At 44.7% G+C, this 16,315-nt stretch overlaps 1 protein-coding gene across 3 annotated transcripts; it reads right to left on the bottom strand.

The window, feature by feature from the left end:
* Positions 1-2,514: 2,514 nt before the first annotated feature.
* Positions 2,515-15,960, bottom strand: AKIRIN1 (akirin 1). 3 transcript variants are annotated; one of them, XR_009214558.1, is made up of 5 exons: positions 15,630-15,960; positions 8,496-8,636; positions 5,738-5,872; positions 3,379-3,490; positions 2,515-2,752 (listed from the first exon to the last, which is right to left on the bottom strand). XR_009214558.1 is itself a non-coding variant. In XM_032160322.3 (5 exons), exons 1-5 carry the CDS (start codon positions 15,847-15,849, stop codon positions 2,742-2,744), a joined length of 579 nt encoding a protein of 192 aa, XP_032016213.1. In that variant the 5' UTR covers positions 15,850-15,959; the 3' UTR covers positions 2,515-2,741. The 3 variants fall into 3 exon arrangements, 2 of the variants coding, with proteins under 2 accessions (XP_032016213.1, XP_058298895.1); XM_032160322.3 differs by having other exon boundaries at positions 3,379-3,450; positions 15,630-15,959; XM_058442912.1 differs by lacking the exon at positions 3,379-3,490 and having other exon boundaries at positions 15,630-15,959.
* Between the last annotated feature and the right edge of the window lie 355 nt (positions 15,961-16,315).

Raw genomic sequence — 16,315 nt, 5'->3', positions numbered from 1 at the left:
ATAACTGGAATTAAAATAGAGAAAAAAATTAAACTAGCTCACCAGATATTCTGAAAACGCTGGTCCTGAGAGACCCTTATACGTTTTTGTAGGTTGACATCTTCCTTGGTCTATAATTTCCATGGGACAAAGACATTTCCCTACCTGGGAGTGCCCTTAAATTCAAGCTCTAGAAATCAAGGTCTAGGGAAAAATTCTTTCATTCACCAGTCTGAGACCTACCTTCCAGGTCCCCATTTTCTGTCCCAAGAGTTGTCTTTTCTCTAAACACTAAACAAACATGTGTGGTCTCTTTAGAGGGGATCCCAAAACCCAGCCCTGGTGGTTTGGTCTTACCTTGTGGCCTCAGAGGGAAACCTCATCATTATACGGTATGTTGTTACGATAGCCTAACAACAATGTGGGATAGTGAGAGGGTGGGGTGAGCAGGTGTCATTTTCCTTAGAGAAACCTACTCTACTTCCCAGCCAGGAGCCACTTAGTTGGAATGGGGGCTGACACTTTATAGTTAAGTGAGCACATCACACTGATCTCTAAAACAAGACTTCAGTGGGGCAGCATTCCCCATTACCAGTCCAGCCTCCACAGCTTCTGATGGCTCCCACAGCTGCCCTTTCCTTATTTTGGTGTGACTAGCCCACTGCAGAGCCATTCCCATTACAGCCACTGCCATGTTCCTCTTTTAGGAACAAGTGACTACCCTGAAAAAAGAAGTGATGAAACAAATCGCCCTTCAAATACGAAGTAAAATCATTCTTTAATTATTAAAAAAAAAAAAAAATCACTGTTGGACTTTTTTAAAAGGTCCATAAATTTTCAATGCAATGTTGAACTGGGGAAATGGTTATAGCAGCTCTCACATAAGTTCTCTGAATTAATAAACATTATCACAGTATTAAGAAGGCAAGGTAAACAAATAGCTTAAGTATTTTATTTGTTTGCAACTAAGCTTGTTAACACTATATAATGAAAATGTACAAAGAATAATGTTGCAGTTTTTGGTTAGATTTAAGTCAAAGACATTCATTAATAAGGAATCTTCGAATGTGAATATTCCAGAAATTTCTCTAAGCCATCTGATCAGAACAACTGTCTCTGAATATTACCTTACTTTGGAAGGTACTGGCATACATTTGAATTAAACTCAGAATTTTTCAAAATAAGCCCTAATTAAAAAAACTATTCTATATTCAAAGTAAAACAATATTAATAGAACTTTCCTTTCCAGAAACAATAAAGGAAACAAGGCATTTTGTAAAATGTGGTCCTGAACAAGTCACAGTAAAAAATAAATGTATACTTAACTTCCACCTCCTCAAAACAGAGGCTACTTTCTGTTCCTCAGCCTTGGAAACAAGGTGAAGAACAGCCTATATGCGACTTCGGGCAGGGGGTTGCCAAAACAAAGCTGAAGCAGTTGACCATGGACACCTGAAAAGAATTTGGGAGAACCTGACCAAAGGATCCAGATTCTGGTTTTTTTTTTTTTGAGGCGAAGTCTCGTTTTGTCACCCAGGCTGGAGTGCAGTGGCGCAATCTGTGCTCACTGCAACCGCCACCTCCAGGGTTCAAGCGATTCTCCTGCCTCAGCCTCCCAAGCAGCTGGGATTACAGGCGCCTGCCACCACACCCGGCTAATTTTGTTGTATTTTTAGTAGAGATGGGGTTTCACCATATTGGCCAGGGTGGTCTCCAACTCCCGACCTCAAGTGATCCGCATGCCTCGGACTCCCAAAGTGCTGGGATTACAGGCGTGAGCCACTGTGCCCAGCCCAAATTATATTTTTTAATAACTAATACAAAGGTGAAGTGGCTCCTCCCAAGTAGCAGTGCTGCCGGGGCCTGGCCCAGGCCTAGCCCTGAGCTCACCTCTCATGCTCCCCAAGCCAACCCTGATGCTCCTGCTCCAGGGTAGACCTTTTCCCTTTAGAGGTTCAGTGTCCAGGGAGCTCTATGATCATTGTGTGAATGAGGTGAGCGCCGACTCCATGTGAGTATTTTAAGGCTTGGAGTCAAAAGTATTTTCCTAACACACCCAGGCAGAGTCCATGTGTCAATGGCCCATCTCCAGTTTGTTCTAATTTCTCACCACGTGTCTGTAGATGTAGGACCACAGACCTTCGCTTTATTATCATAATCACATCTAATGTCCATCCTAACTTACGATTCATATTCTGTGCCTGGAAACAGTCCCTGTATTTAACAATACCTACACATAAAAACAATCCACTGTTACAACTTATATGGTCACAAAACATTAATGATCTTCTGTAGACCAAGCAAATGTTTTTTTACCATAACTGTCGTGCACCAAATTCACAGCCAGAATCCCCAAGATCAAAAAAAATTTTTGCACAATACAAATAATAACTTAAAATACACATACACACATATACACACACTCTCACACACACTTCTTACAGAACTGTGCTTGGGGAAACTCCATTTGTTGAGTGCCACTGAAGGCATATTTTGCTAAACTGCTGCTCCAGGTATTTTTGTTTGGAAAATCTATCACAGTAGGGCACAGCTGTTTATTGGATGAGCAGAAAAGAAAGATATGCTTGTGGCAACCAGAAAGTTTTACAGTCTTTCAAGTTGTATAAAATGGACCTGCAGAAACGTTTAAGTGTTCTCAGGATGCAAAGTTGGAGCTGAAATGTGACATCAAACCAGTTGCAAAAAGTGTACAGCAGCCATCTCTTGAGGTCAAACCTGGTACCCAGTTATGTGACAAAGCTTCAGGACACATCTGTAAATTAGGAATAAAAAACAAAAAGGGTAAGAATACTAAAAATTGTAGTGTCATGCTTTAAAAATTTTCACTAACAGTAAACGTGAGAAATAGCATGAACGATGAGTCACCACTTAAAAGATACTAAAGATCAAGAATTTAAGGAACCTGACTCAAATTCAGTTAGATATACAACTGTTTATATTTTATGCTTTGAATATCTGGTAGTTGCAAATTATTTAGAATAAGAAATCCTGACCACACTTGATAAATTAACTTAAGGAATCAACTTTCATAAATTAACAACTGAAACTATCTTTCTGGAGAAAAGACAGGTAACAAATTGGTGCTCAAGTCAGACTACCTAGATTTTAATCCTAGCTGAACCCCTAGCTGTATAAGCTTGGGCAAATTATTTAACCTTTTTAAGTGCTATCTTTACCAGTAAAATGGAGCTAATAATAGTACTCCCTCATAGGGTCACTGTGAGGATTATATAAGCTTTGGTGTGGATTTAATACGCTTAGCACAGTGGCGGGCACATTTTACTTCACAGGGACTTTTTACTCTCAGAAGGTAAGTTTCAGTGTAGAAATTTTGTTCTTGAAAGTTGGAAAATTCAAAGAAAATGTGGCAATACTTACAGCTTGTTGGCCTTGTCCCATACCGTCGCATAATCTGATCATGTGTGAATTTCACAAAAGATTCATATTGTTCTGTGAGAAGACGGTACATACTTATCCTCAGCAACTCTCCCTCAATTTTTAAGAATCAAGTGTCAGGATCACAAATAGCTTCCCAGTTTGAATTCTTCACCCTCTCAGGCCCTCCTTATAAAGGTCCTTGTATTAAGGTCCAGTGACCCAATAAAGGTCACTGAGATCTGTTCCTCTTAGAACCCAGAACCAAATCCTTGGCTTCTAGAATTGGTCACTGATGGTATATAATGGTATTTTCCTGATAACCTCTCCCCCCTGACATAACTCCATCTCCTATTAATAGCCTCCCAAGACAGAGAAGTATGCTCACTACCATAGCCAGCAAATTTCAGCCCATCTCCCATGGGACATGAATCTTTGAAACTCTTTCCTTGTTATACATTTCAACACACATTGAGTGAAAAACATGAGTGGAAGAAATGTGGGATGGCTAGAAAGCTAAGCGAAAATCTATACCATTTAATTGCAAACAGTTCCACAGAAGTACCACCTTTTGAGGGGAAACTGAGTAGAAAGGAAGAAGGTAGCCTGACATCTGTGAACAAAGAAGTGACTTACAACCAGCTGACTGAAACAGTATTAAGGTGGGAGTGGGAGAGGGAATGATATATTAGAGCTTCTGGTTTTTTTTCTTTTTTTTTTTTTTTTTGAGACAGAGTCTCACTCTGTCGCCCAAGCTGGAGTGCAGTGGCGTGATCTCGGCTCACTGCAACCTCTGCCTCCCGGATTCACGCCATTCTCCTGCCTCAGCCTCCCGAGTAGCTGGGACTACAGGTGCCCACCACCACGCCCGGCTAATTTTTTGTATTTTTAGTAGAGACAGGGTTTCACCGTGTTAGCCAGCATGGTCTCGATCTCCTGACCTTGTGATCCATCTGCCTCAGCCTCCCAAAGTGCTGGGATTACAGGCGTGAGCCACCGTGCCTGGCCTAGAGCTTCTTCTTATAATACATATTAAAGGATCAAAGTAGTTCTACTATAAAGGAACTCATTTAACCTTGCTTAACCCAACAGCTCCCAGTATAAAACAGATCTATTAATATTCTGAGGAACCACGTTGTGTGGGTCACCAGATTAGGAAACAATAGTGTTACAGGAAAAAGTTGTGCTTCTTCACTCTCTGATGATTACACAGCAGCAAAGCATGAAAGCTGCCCATAAATTTCTTAATTACTCACACTGTCACCCTAAGCAACAGATCTTGACCTATATCCCATAGGGTACAGCTGAGGACTTTAATCAGAAAAGGAGTATGATGAGATTTGTGCTTGACATACAGTACTGTGGTTTAATGTGGAATATTATCCACTTTCACTAAACAGGTACTATTTCTTATTTCTGATTCAGATCTTTCTTTCACAGAAGGCTTTACTTGTTGCCATCATTGATCACTACCTTTGTTCTAACCTGCCCTAGCCTTGCTTTTACTCTACTGTTCCTCCCAAATCACACCCAACTCTCCACATCCATAACTCTGACTTCTACTAGGAAGTTTGAATATGTTGACAATACTGAACTCTTCCATAACACCTGTTGAGAGTTTAGTACAGTATCACAACCATCTGTTTACCAGCCAGCTAGCCCAAATGGCCTACTCAATGCCTTCATTGATATGGAAAATTCTTGCAAGACCTTGGTTTGTTTCTTTTCAGAAATGCAAACGAAAAATCCCTCCCACTGGGCAAGGTGTAGCACTCCTGTAATGCCAGCACTCCGGGAAGCTGAGGTGGAGTATTTCTTGAGGCCTGGAGCTGGAGACTCCTAGAGCTGGGCTCACAGCAAAACCTTGCCTCTATTTAAAAAACAAAGTCCTGGCTGGGCGCGGTGGCTCAGGTCTGTAATCCCAGCATTTTGGGAGGCCGAGGTGGGCGGATCACCTGAGGTCAGGAGTTCGAGACCAGCCTGACCAACATGGAGAAACCCTGTCTCTACTAAATATACAAAAAAAAATTAGCCAGGCATGGTGACGCATGCCTGTAATCCCAGCTACTCTGGAGGCTGAGGCAGGAGAATCGTTTGAACCTGGGAGGCGGAGGGGAGGTTGTGGTGTCAGCCTGGGCAACAAGAGCAAAACTCTGTCAAAAAAAAAAAAAAAAAAAAAAAAAGTCCTTCCATATAATGTATAAATGATATGTTTACAACCACCAAAGAGAGTAACTTCCATACCCGCAACCCAATAAACTCCCTTGCATGAGGTCCTACTATCTTTTTCTAAGTTATTTAACTGGTGTTAATTTTTAACTGAACCCTGTTAATGACAATGGCAGTCACTGCCTCGGCCTACCTGCTAGTTTGGTATTGAGGATTTGCTCATACTCCTCCCGAATTTTATCTTCATAGTCTTTTAAGAGGCGCTCACATATTATTCCAACTTGTCGGAGGGTAAAGGTGGGCTGGTCCTTCTTCATCCATGAGGAACCTGGCCAAAAGAAAAAGTGAGTTTGGGCCAGGTGTGGTGGTTCACACCTATAATCCTAACACTCTGGGAGGCCGAGGGAGGCAGATCATCTGAGGTGGAGAACAGCCTGACCAACGTGGAGAAATCCAGTCTGTACTAAAAATACAAAATTATCTGGGCATGGTAGGGCATGCCCATAATCCCAGCTACTCGGGAGGCTGAGGCAGAGGAATTGCTTGAACCCAAGAGGTGGCGGTTGCAGTGAGCCAAGATTGTGCCACTGCACTCCAGCCTGGGCAACAAGAGTAAAACACCATCTCAAAAAAAAAAAAAAAAAAAAAAAAAAAAAAGAAAAGAAAAGAAAAGAAAAGAAAAAAAGGCCTGGCGCAGTGGCCATGCCTGTAATCCCAGCACTCTGGGAGGTCGAGGTGGGTGGCTCATCTGAGGTTGGGAGTTCGGGACCAGCCTGACCAACATGGAGAAACCTCTGTCTCTACTAAAAATACAAAAAAATTAGCTGGGCGTGGTGATGGGCACCTGTAATTCTAGCTACTTGGGAGGCTGAGAAAGGAGAATCGCTTGAACCTGAGAGGCGGAGATTGCAGTGAGCCAAGATCACACCACTGCACTCCAAACGGGGCAACAAGAGCGAAACTGTCTCAAAAAAAAAAAAAAAAAAAAGGTTCTCCTAATCAGGTTCACTCACAGAAGATTTGAATTCAGTACAGAATAAGTCGCAGGGATAAGCTTCTACCAGCCTGGTTCTGGAGCTGGCAAGTGGACAGATCCCACAAGTGGCTTTCTGATGACAAAAGCAGCAGCCTTGGCCAGGCGTGGAGGCTCTCGCCTGTAATCTCAGCACTTTGGAGGCCAAGACAGGTGGATCACTTGAGGTCAGGAGTTCGAGACCAGCTTGGCCAACATGGTGAAACCCCACCTCTACTAAAAATACAAAAAAATAGCTGGGCGTGCTGGTGGGCGCCTGTAGTCCCAGCTACTCAGGAGGCTGAGACAGGAGAATCGCTTGAACCTGGGAGGCGAAGGTTCCAGTGAGCTGAGATGACGCCACTGCACTCCAGCGTGGGCGACAGAGCAAGATTCCATCTCAAAAAACAAACAAACAAACAAACAAAAAACAAAAACAGGCAGCAGCCCTGGTGGCAGCCCAGTTCTCAGGTGTTCCTCAAAGCTCAGGCTAAAATCTGTTTCTTTGGCCATTTGTTAGCCTGTAAGCCATTTAACACACTGAAACAAATAATTTTTTGCTTAAACTAACTCAAGGATATTTTTTTCTCTACAAATAAAATCTAACCAAAACATCTCCTATTACTTTAAAATTATATTACTGAAATCTCAAGAGAATAGTGCTAGTTGTAACCACTGACAGGTTTATCATGTATGTGCAAGAGCAATCAGAAAGGGTGCAGTTCCAGAGCCAGGAACTCTGGATTAAAAAAAAATAATTTGTTGAGGTAAAACTCACATAACATAAAAGTAATCACTTTAAAGCAAACAAGTCAGTGGCATTTAGCATCATCAAAATGTTGCACTACTACCACCACTTCTAGTTCCAGAACACTTCCATTACTACAAAATCTAAAAGCCCTTACCCATCAAGCAATCTCTCCTCATTCTCCCCTAACCCTAATTCCCGGCAAACCCCAGTTTATATTTTGTAAGCAGACAATTTTTAATCAAGGTAACTTTTAACCTTTAGAACTGTTAGGTAGAATACTTTGTGAGGAAAAAGACTCTTCTACTATTAAAGGAGACAGAGTTCACCACCACTGGAGATGGTCAAACACTGGGCTGTTGAACCCCAATAGGAGGCAATATGGCAGGCAAAACTGAGTCACTACATGACCATAAAGATTGTCTCCAACCTTGAGATTCTATTTTTTAGCACATCCTCTTTGACCATTTGTCAATAATGACCAGCCCCTGCTGAACAGAGCTTTCTGCAATTATGGAAATATCTTGTAACTGCATATAGAATACAACAGCCATATGTGGCTAATGAGTACCTGAAATGTGACTACTGAACCTGAGGAACAGAATTTTTAAAAAACTTTTTTTTTTTTTTTGAAACAGAGACTCACTGTCACCCAGGCTGGAGTACAGTGGTGTGATCTCAGCTCACTGCAACCTCAGCCTCCCGAGTAGCTGGGATTACAGGTGTGAGCCACCACGCCTGGCTAATTTTTTTGTATTTTTAGTAGAGACGAGGTTTTGCCATGTTGGCCAGGCTGGTCTTGAACTCTTGACCTCAGGAGATCTGCCTGCCTCAGCCTCCCAAAGTGCTAGGATTACAGGCATGAGCCACCTCAGCCAGCCAAAATTTTATCTAATTTTAATTAGTTTAAAATTAAATAGCCCACATGTGGCTATTTATTACACACTGGCTACAATATTACACACTGCAGTTATACAGGAAGATATTCTTGTACTGGGTGGATGGAAGCACATCAAATCAATGTGAGGTTTCTTTTAATTTCATGACTGTATAGTTTTAAAAATATCTGTAAATATTAATACATCTACTTTAGCAATTTTATTACATTAGAGGAGGCCAATTCTGGATTCATCATCGTAAGTACCATTTACAAACTCTTAATGCGGATTTTGCAGATCAAAGTGGGCTTACCTGGAGAGCTAGGTGCTGTGAGTGCTGAGGAGTGAGGTTGACTTTCCGAAGCACAAGCTTCACTCTGATTAAGAACAACTTCTAAATGTCTCCACCTCTGATAACGACTATATTCTTGTTTTATGTTCTGAAAAATTTGCTCTAATAAAAAAGAAACAAACTTGAGCTTTCACTTTATTGTCTCATTTCTTCAAACTTTCTTCAGAAGTGGGAAGAGACAAAGATCTTCTGACTAGACTTTAGATACTCCCTTTGGCATGTAGGTCTCAATCTCCCCCTCCCCTGACATAAACAAGCAAAATGTTTATACCGTACCAAGCACTCCCCAGTGGCTTCAAAGACAGTATGTTCTTATTGCCACTTTTTTTTTTTTTTTTTTTTTGAGACGGAGTCTCGCTCTGTCACCCAGGCTGGAGTGCAGTGGCGCAATCTCGGCTCACTGCAAGCTCCGCCTCCCGGGTTCACGCCATTCTCCTGCCTCAGCCTCTCCGAGTAGCTGGGACTACAGGCGCCCGCCACCACGCCCGGCTAATTTTTTTTTGTATTTTTAGTAGAGACGGGGTTTCACCGTGGTCTCGATCTCCTGACCTCGTGATCCGCTCGCCTCGGCCTCCCAAAGTGCTGGGATTACAAGCTTGAGCCACCGCGCCCGGCCGATTGCCACTATTTCAACAATGCATAAAAGAATAGCTACTTTGGCATAAACCAGCCAGAGTTCCCTTTACTTGTTTTCCTGTGGCAATGAACACAAGATCTGCAGTTAGCTGGATGGTTAACTAGTACAATTTACAGTAAAAGAAACCTCTGTTTACCTAACAGGGATTATTTTTTAATCTCCTTTAAATTTTACAATTTCACAACCTATGGTATTAAGGGGTGAGTCTCATACTGCCCAAGGCCTTCTAACAAGGAAGCTCTTGTCCCATATGGGACTTTAAAAAAGCATCTTTGAAGCTGGAAGTGGTGGCTCCAAAGCTGGGTGTAATCCCAGCTACTCTGCAGGCTGAGACGGGAGGATCCCTTGAGCCCAGGAGACTAGCCTGAACAACACAGCAAAATCTCGTCTCAAAAAAAAACCACAAGGGAGCCTGGGTGATTTATCTAAAAAAAAAAATCAAAACAAACTTTGGGAAAGAGGGCAGCAGAAACCATAATGTTTACAGCGTGGACATCGACCAAGGAAAGAAGTGAGATTTAATGCCTAGAAGTGATGGTCAGGGCTTAGAAAATAATTTTCTGATCCTAAGAGGCAACTCAGTGTGTGGGGAGATTATAAGTCAAGGTAATCACAAAGCAAATTTGCTAACACTATTAAAGGGAGCCCAGGAAACACAAATTACTAACCACCTTGAAATACACTCCTAGAAACAACAAAGAATCTAAAAGGATGTGGTTTTCAAGTTCTTTGTTTGTACCTACTAATTTAAAAAAAGAGATAACTGTATCCATCTCAAACAACTCAAATTATTTTCTAGTGTATACTTTGCTACAACCACCTTTTTTTTTTAAATGGTGGGAGGTATTAACAATGCCACTTTCCTTCTTACTAGCTGTGTGATTATAACCTTGAGAAGTTATTCAGGATCTTCTTCAATATAAACGTTAAATACCTACCTGATAAGGTGGTAAAAATAAAAACCAAAGGTAACAATAATGTCATAAAACAAGTGACAGTACAGTCCAGGAACTGACATGAATTCAAGTGGTTCCACACATAGTCAACTTCCCTAACTTTCAGGCTAAATACTGGAAGAATGTAGGAGATGCTTTAAGAGTGCTATGGGCCAGCTGGGTATGGTGGCTTATACCTGTAATCCCAGCATTTTGGGAGGCTGAGGCAGGCAGATCACAAGGTCATGAGATTGAGACTATCTTGGCTAACATGGTGAAACACCGTCTCTACTAAAAATACAAAAAATTAGCCGGGCGTGGTGGCACGCGCCTGTAGTCCCAGCTACTCGGGAAGCTGAGGCAGGAGAATCTCTTGAACCGGGGAGGCGGAGGTTGCACTGAGCCAAGACTGTGCCACTGTACTCCAGCCTGGGCAACACAATGAGACTCTGTCTCAAAAAAATACAAAAACAAAAACAAAAAAACAAGAGTGCTATGGGCCAGGCACGGTGGCTTATGCCTGTAATCCAGCACTTTGGAAGGCCAAAGTGGGAGTATCACTTGAGGCCAGCCTGAGCAACATAACGAGACCCAGTATCAAAAAAAAGAAAAAAAGCCTGTGCATGGTGGCTCATGCCTGTAATCCCAGCACTTTGGGAGGCCTAGGCAGGTGGATCACCTAAGGTCAGGTGTTAGAGACCAGCCTGGCCAACATGGCGAAATTGTCTCTACTAAAAATACAAAAATTAGCTGGGCATGGTGGTGTGCACCTGTAATCCCAGCAACTTGGGAGGCCAAGGCAGGAGAATTGCTTCAACCCAGGAGGCAGAGATTGCAGTGAGCTGAGATCACCCCATTGGACTCCAGCCTGGGCGACAGAGTAAGACTGTCTCAAAAAACAAAACAAAACCAAAAAACAGTGCTGTGAAGTTCGTATTTTAGATTCCTGAATTTATTAAGTTTTCACCTCATTTTATTTTTTAAGAGAGTCTCACTCTGTCGCCCAGGCTGTAGTGCAATAGCACAATCTCAGCTCACTGCAACCTCTACCTCCCAGGTTCAAGCAATTCTCCTGCGTCAGCCTCCAAAGTAGTCTGGATTTCAGGTGCCCGCCACCACACCCAGCTAATTTTTTGTATTTTTAGTAGAGACAGAGTTTCACCATGTTGGCCAGGCTGGTCTCAAACTCCTGACCTCAGCTGATCCGCTCGCCTCAGCCTCCCAAAGTGCTGAGTATACAGGCATGAGCCACCACTGCCCCCACTTTATTTTAAAATGTCTTATTCCTCAAGCCAGAGCCAATACAAGGATAAGAACTGCAAATACTTGAAACAAGAAAGGACAAGTATGAGGACAATGCTCAAGAGAACAGAAGGTCTTTGATAAACCTCTGCCTCCTGTATTGCAATGTTAACAAATGGAAAGATACAATTTTGAGGGTGGTAGGACTAAGAAGTCCAAGAATCTAAACACGGTATCCATGGGAGAAAAATAAGAAAGTTAGACATGATTTTCTTCTGAAGAAGGCCATATAAAGCACATGATTTTTTTAAAAAGAAAAACTCAAATTTCTTTTTAATAGTGGATAATTTTAATCCTTGCCTCCATTATTTGAGGTTGTGCTGCCAGATTCTTTCAGGTCTAAGCCCATCCTCCAAACTCTACAGTGTTCCTACCTGCTACAAACCAAAATTCAAACTCTTGAACACAGCAGTCAATACTTTCCAAGATCTGGCCTCAATTTATTTTCCTGGTTCCATCTGGATTCCACTATAATTTAGTTACATTATTCTTTCCTTAAATTGTGTGTTTTTTGGACCTTGCTCTCACAGTTTCCCTGTGCTCGAAATGGGACTATTGCTCAAACTTTATCAAGACTCAGCTAGCCGGGCGCAGTGGCTCACGCCTGTAATCCCAGCACTTTGGGAGGCCGAGGCAGGCAGAGTACTTGAGGTCAGGAGTTCGAGACAAGCTTGGCCAATATAGTGAAACCCTGTCTTGACAAAAAATTCAAAAATTAGTAGGCCGGGTGCGGTGGCTCATGCCTGTAATCCCAGCACTTTGGGAGGCTGAGGCGGGCGGATCACCTGAGGTCAGGTGTTTGAGACCAGCCTGACCAATATGATGAAACCCTATCTCCACTAAAAATACAAAAATTAGCCGGGCATGGTGGCATGCACCTGTAATCCCAGCGTTTTGGGAGGCTGAGGCAGGAGAATCGCTTGAACCTGGGAGGTGGAGGTTGCAGTGAGCCGAGATCACGCTACTGCACTCCAGCCTGGGCAACAAGAGCGAAACGCCATCTCAAAAAAAAAAAAAAAAAAAATTAGCCGAGTGTAGTGACGCATGCCTGTAATCCCAGCTACTGGGGAGGCTGAGGCAGGAGAATCGCTTGAACATGGGAGACAGCGGTTGCAGTGAGCCGAGATCGTGCCACTACACTCCAGCCTGGGCAACAGAGCGACTCTGTCTCAAAAACAAAACAAAACAAAACAAAAAACAAAAAACAACAACAAAAAGACTCAGCTAAAATGCTACCTTAATTCAGAAGTTATTCGCAGACTCTCAAGTCATAATCAGTTAATTGCTTTGCACACTATGTTTACAAATATTTCCTGCGGTCAGCAACCCTTCTTCCATGGCTGGAATTCACCTAGCACTCAATAAAGATTTAAGCAATGAAAGGCTTAGTTTTACAGGACCTTTCCACAAAAAGTACCATACAGATTGAGCATCCCTCATCCAAAATGCCTGACACAGTTTTGGATTGTGTAATAGTTGCATTATACTTACCAATTGAACATCCCTTACCCCAAATCAGAAAAACTCCAATGAATAAGTATTTCCTTTGAGTGTCATATTAACACTCAATTTTTGGAGCAGTTCAGACTTTGCAGCATTTCGGATTTCAGAAAAATTGCCCAGGTAATTTTTTAGCTTTTTTTTTTTTTTTTTTTTTGAGATGGAGTTTCACTCGTCGCCCAGCATGGAGTGCAATGGCCCGATCTCTGCTTACCACAATCTCCGCCTCCCAGGTTCAAGCGATTCTCCTGCCTCAACCTCCCGAGTAGCTGGGATTACAGGCATGTACCACCACGCCCCGCTAATTTTGTATTTTTAGTAGAGACGGGATTCCTCCATGTGTGTTAGGGTGATCTCCAACTCCCAACCTCAGGTGATCCGCCCGCCTCCGCCTCCGCCTCCCAAAGTGCTGGGATTACAGGAGTGAGCCACTGCGCCCGGCCTTAGAATTCTTTTGTGGAAACAAGGTCTCATTATGTTGCGCAGACTAATCTCGAATTCCTGGGCTCAAGCAATCCTCCTGCCTCAGCCTCCCAAAGTGCTGGGATTGCGGGTGTGAGCCACCACGCCTTGCCCACATTCTTTTTTTTTTTTTTGAGATGGAGTTTCGCTCTTGTGGCCCAGGCTGGAGCACAATGGTGTGATCTCCGCTCACTGCAACCTCTGCCTCCCGGGTTCAAGAGATTCTCCTGCCTCAGCTTCCCTAGTAGCCGGGATTACAAGCGCACGCCACCACTGCCCCCACAAAAAAATAACCTTTTTTTTTTTTTTTTTTTTTTTTTTTTTTAAGACGGAGTCTCGCTCTGTCTCTAGGCTGGAGTGCAGTGGCGCGCTCTTGGCTCAATGCAACCTCCGCCTCCCGGGGTTGAGCGATTCTCTTGCCTCAGCCTCCTGAGAAGCTGGGACTACAAGCGCGCCACCACGCCCGGCTATTTTTAGTAGAAACAGGGTTTTCACCATGTTGGTCAGGATGGTCTCGGTCTCTTGATCTCGTGATCCACCCGCCATGGCCTCCCAAAGTGCTGGGATTACAGGCGTAAGCCACCTTGCCCAGCCCAAAAATCACTTATGAAGCAGCTACTGTAATGTGAACCATAACCGAATTAGTCTAGAGGGTAGTATTGAATAAAACATTTACATTAAACCCATCACTTTATACTTTTCAAAATACTTTTTGCAACTATCTTGAGGGTTCTTCAACAAAAGATAGGGCAAGTATGAACTCCAATTTGCACAAGTGAGACCCAAAACGATTATGGACTATCTTTAGGTATCTGCAGGAGCTAGGGAAGAACAAAACATCACTGCAAGTGGCCATCTATGGCGCCTGTCTTTGAGGGTTCTTTAAAATGGACTTTTGCAAACATTATCTCATCCTGTACATAAGGTTATACAACATCGAATGGCCGGGGAATTTAAAGTAGAACAGCGTTTTTTATGGGCAGGTTAGTCAGGTAATGGGTAAGAGACTTGAAGAAATTACTCTTTTGGGATTAGCAAATAGGGAAAAACATGATAAGGGCACAGAGCGGTGGGTCAGGGGAAAGAGTAGAGGCACAGTTTGAAAAAAATGTGTAAGAGACTGACTAGGTAAGATATGGTCACAGTTCATAAGTCCTTTGAATTCTAGGATAAAAAGGTGAACTCGAGTTAAGGATATGAAGTCTGGGAGAGCTTTAGCTGGATGTAGGAATCTTGGTGTGAGGATGAGGGCCTGCAATTTGCATTGTGGATCGATATGCAGAGGAAGGAGGAAATGAAACCTGAAGGCACTGCTACTGAAAAGGGGTGAAAAAAGGATAATTTTACGGTGAGCCTAAGGTTTTACTTAAGCTTGAGGAATAGAAAAACACACAAAGAAACGACTTGCCCAAATCCATTATTGAGACGCCCCCTCATTTCCGGAAGTCCTTTAAAATTGCAGAATATTAATGCTGAAGCACCCTCCCCTCTACTCCTGCGCTATGAGGTTGTCTACTGTAACGCCAAGCCCTTCCTTTTCCTTGGACAAAGTGGAACGCCTTACTGAAGGAGAGTCCTTGTTAAGGACAGTTACATTATTAGTTCTGTAGAACCTCCGTACGTCGTAGGATTCTCAAATTCTAGCTAATGATCTACCGATTTCAAGCCATATATGGTACGAGGCAATAACCATATAATAAAAGAACGTGGCCAGTCCCTTAGAAATGATCAGGTTGAAATCGGATTCCGTGACTGTTGCGGCGGCCTCTGGGTCCCTAAAGACTTCTAGAAATCATGTCTCCCTACAGCGCTAAACAGCACTCACTCGCGCCCCTTCCCGGTAACCCGCCCCCACCCCACCCCCGCCCTCCAGGCCAGGTTCGTGAGTAGAATCCAATTTTCCATGGCCCACTGGATCTGCAGGGTGGCTTGGTGCAGACCCGGCCAGCGGAGGAAGGAGGGGCTTCAGCGACAGGGAGGGCCCGGAGCGGCCAGAGGTACTCGCATCTTCCTCTTGGTGTCCACCCCTCCAGGCTCTCCTCCAGGAAAACCGAAAACCGACCCTGTGGCCCCACTACCCCTCCCGGATGCCTCCCATCCCCGGAAGCAACCAGGCCCAGCGGCATCCCAGTTCCCTTTTCTCAAGGCAAAGAAGGGGTCCCTGGGTAAACTGGCCTGGTATTCCGAACCCTCCCCCACCTCCCCCCAGAAAAATGCCTGGGCCTGGCTTCCTGCCAAGCCCAGAGCAGCGCAGGTTACCCGGAGTTGGAAGGCGCCGCTCGTTGCCGGGCGGGGCGGGCTGCTGCAGACTCTGCTGTGGGGTCTGCGTCTGAAACGGCGGCGGCGGCTCGGCGTCCGGGGGCCTGAGGCCCGGAGTGGGGCCGGGCAGAGGGGCGCAGCGCCGCCGCTTCGGGGAGCCGGGGCTCAGCAGCGCCGCCTCGAACTCCATGGGCCGCTTCAGCGTCGCCCCACACGCCATGCCGCTGAGGGGCCAGGGACCGGGAGCGGACGCGGCGGTAAGTGCGGCCCAAGAGGCTCCTCAGCCGGGCTCGCCAGCCAAGCCGGCTCCAATGGCGCCTCCAGCACCCGGCAGCGGCGCTGGCCCCGCCTTCTGTGACGTCACGGGCGCACGCCATCGCCCGGCAGAGGGGGACAGGCCGGAAGAGGGTGGCTCTGCGAGGCTGGTCAGTGCCGGCCCGGCCCGGGGCGCCCCCTGCTGAAGAAATGGAACGGTCTGGGCGGAGAGCGTGGTCACCAAGCAACACCGGGAAGGCCCCCACCCCCACGCCCGCCCCTCCCAGGGTCCCATCCCCCCCGCTTTGGGACTGTAGCGCCCGGGTGGCCCCTAAGGTTTTCGCACCTGCGCTGCGCGAGCGTGGGGGAGGGGAGAGCTTGAAGGGGCCTGGTGAGGGGCCATGGGGGTCTGGTGACTCCAAAAACCTCCT

Source organism: Hylobates moloch, unplaced genomic scaffold, assembly GCF_009828535.3.
Source record: "Hylobates moloch isolate HMO894 unplaced genomic scaffold, HMol_V3 SCAFFOLD_8, whole genome shotgun sequence".
Lineage (NCBI taxonomy): Eukaryota > Metazoa > Chordata > Mammalia > Primates > Hylobatidae > Hylobates > Hylobates moloch.
Note: the sequence above shows the minus strand (reverse complement) of the source record. Positions and strands in the feature narration are given on the sequence as shown.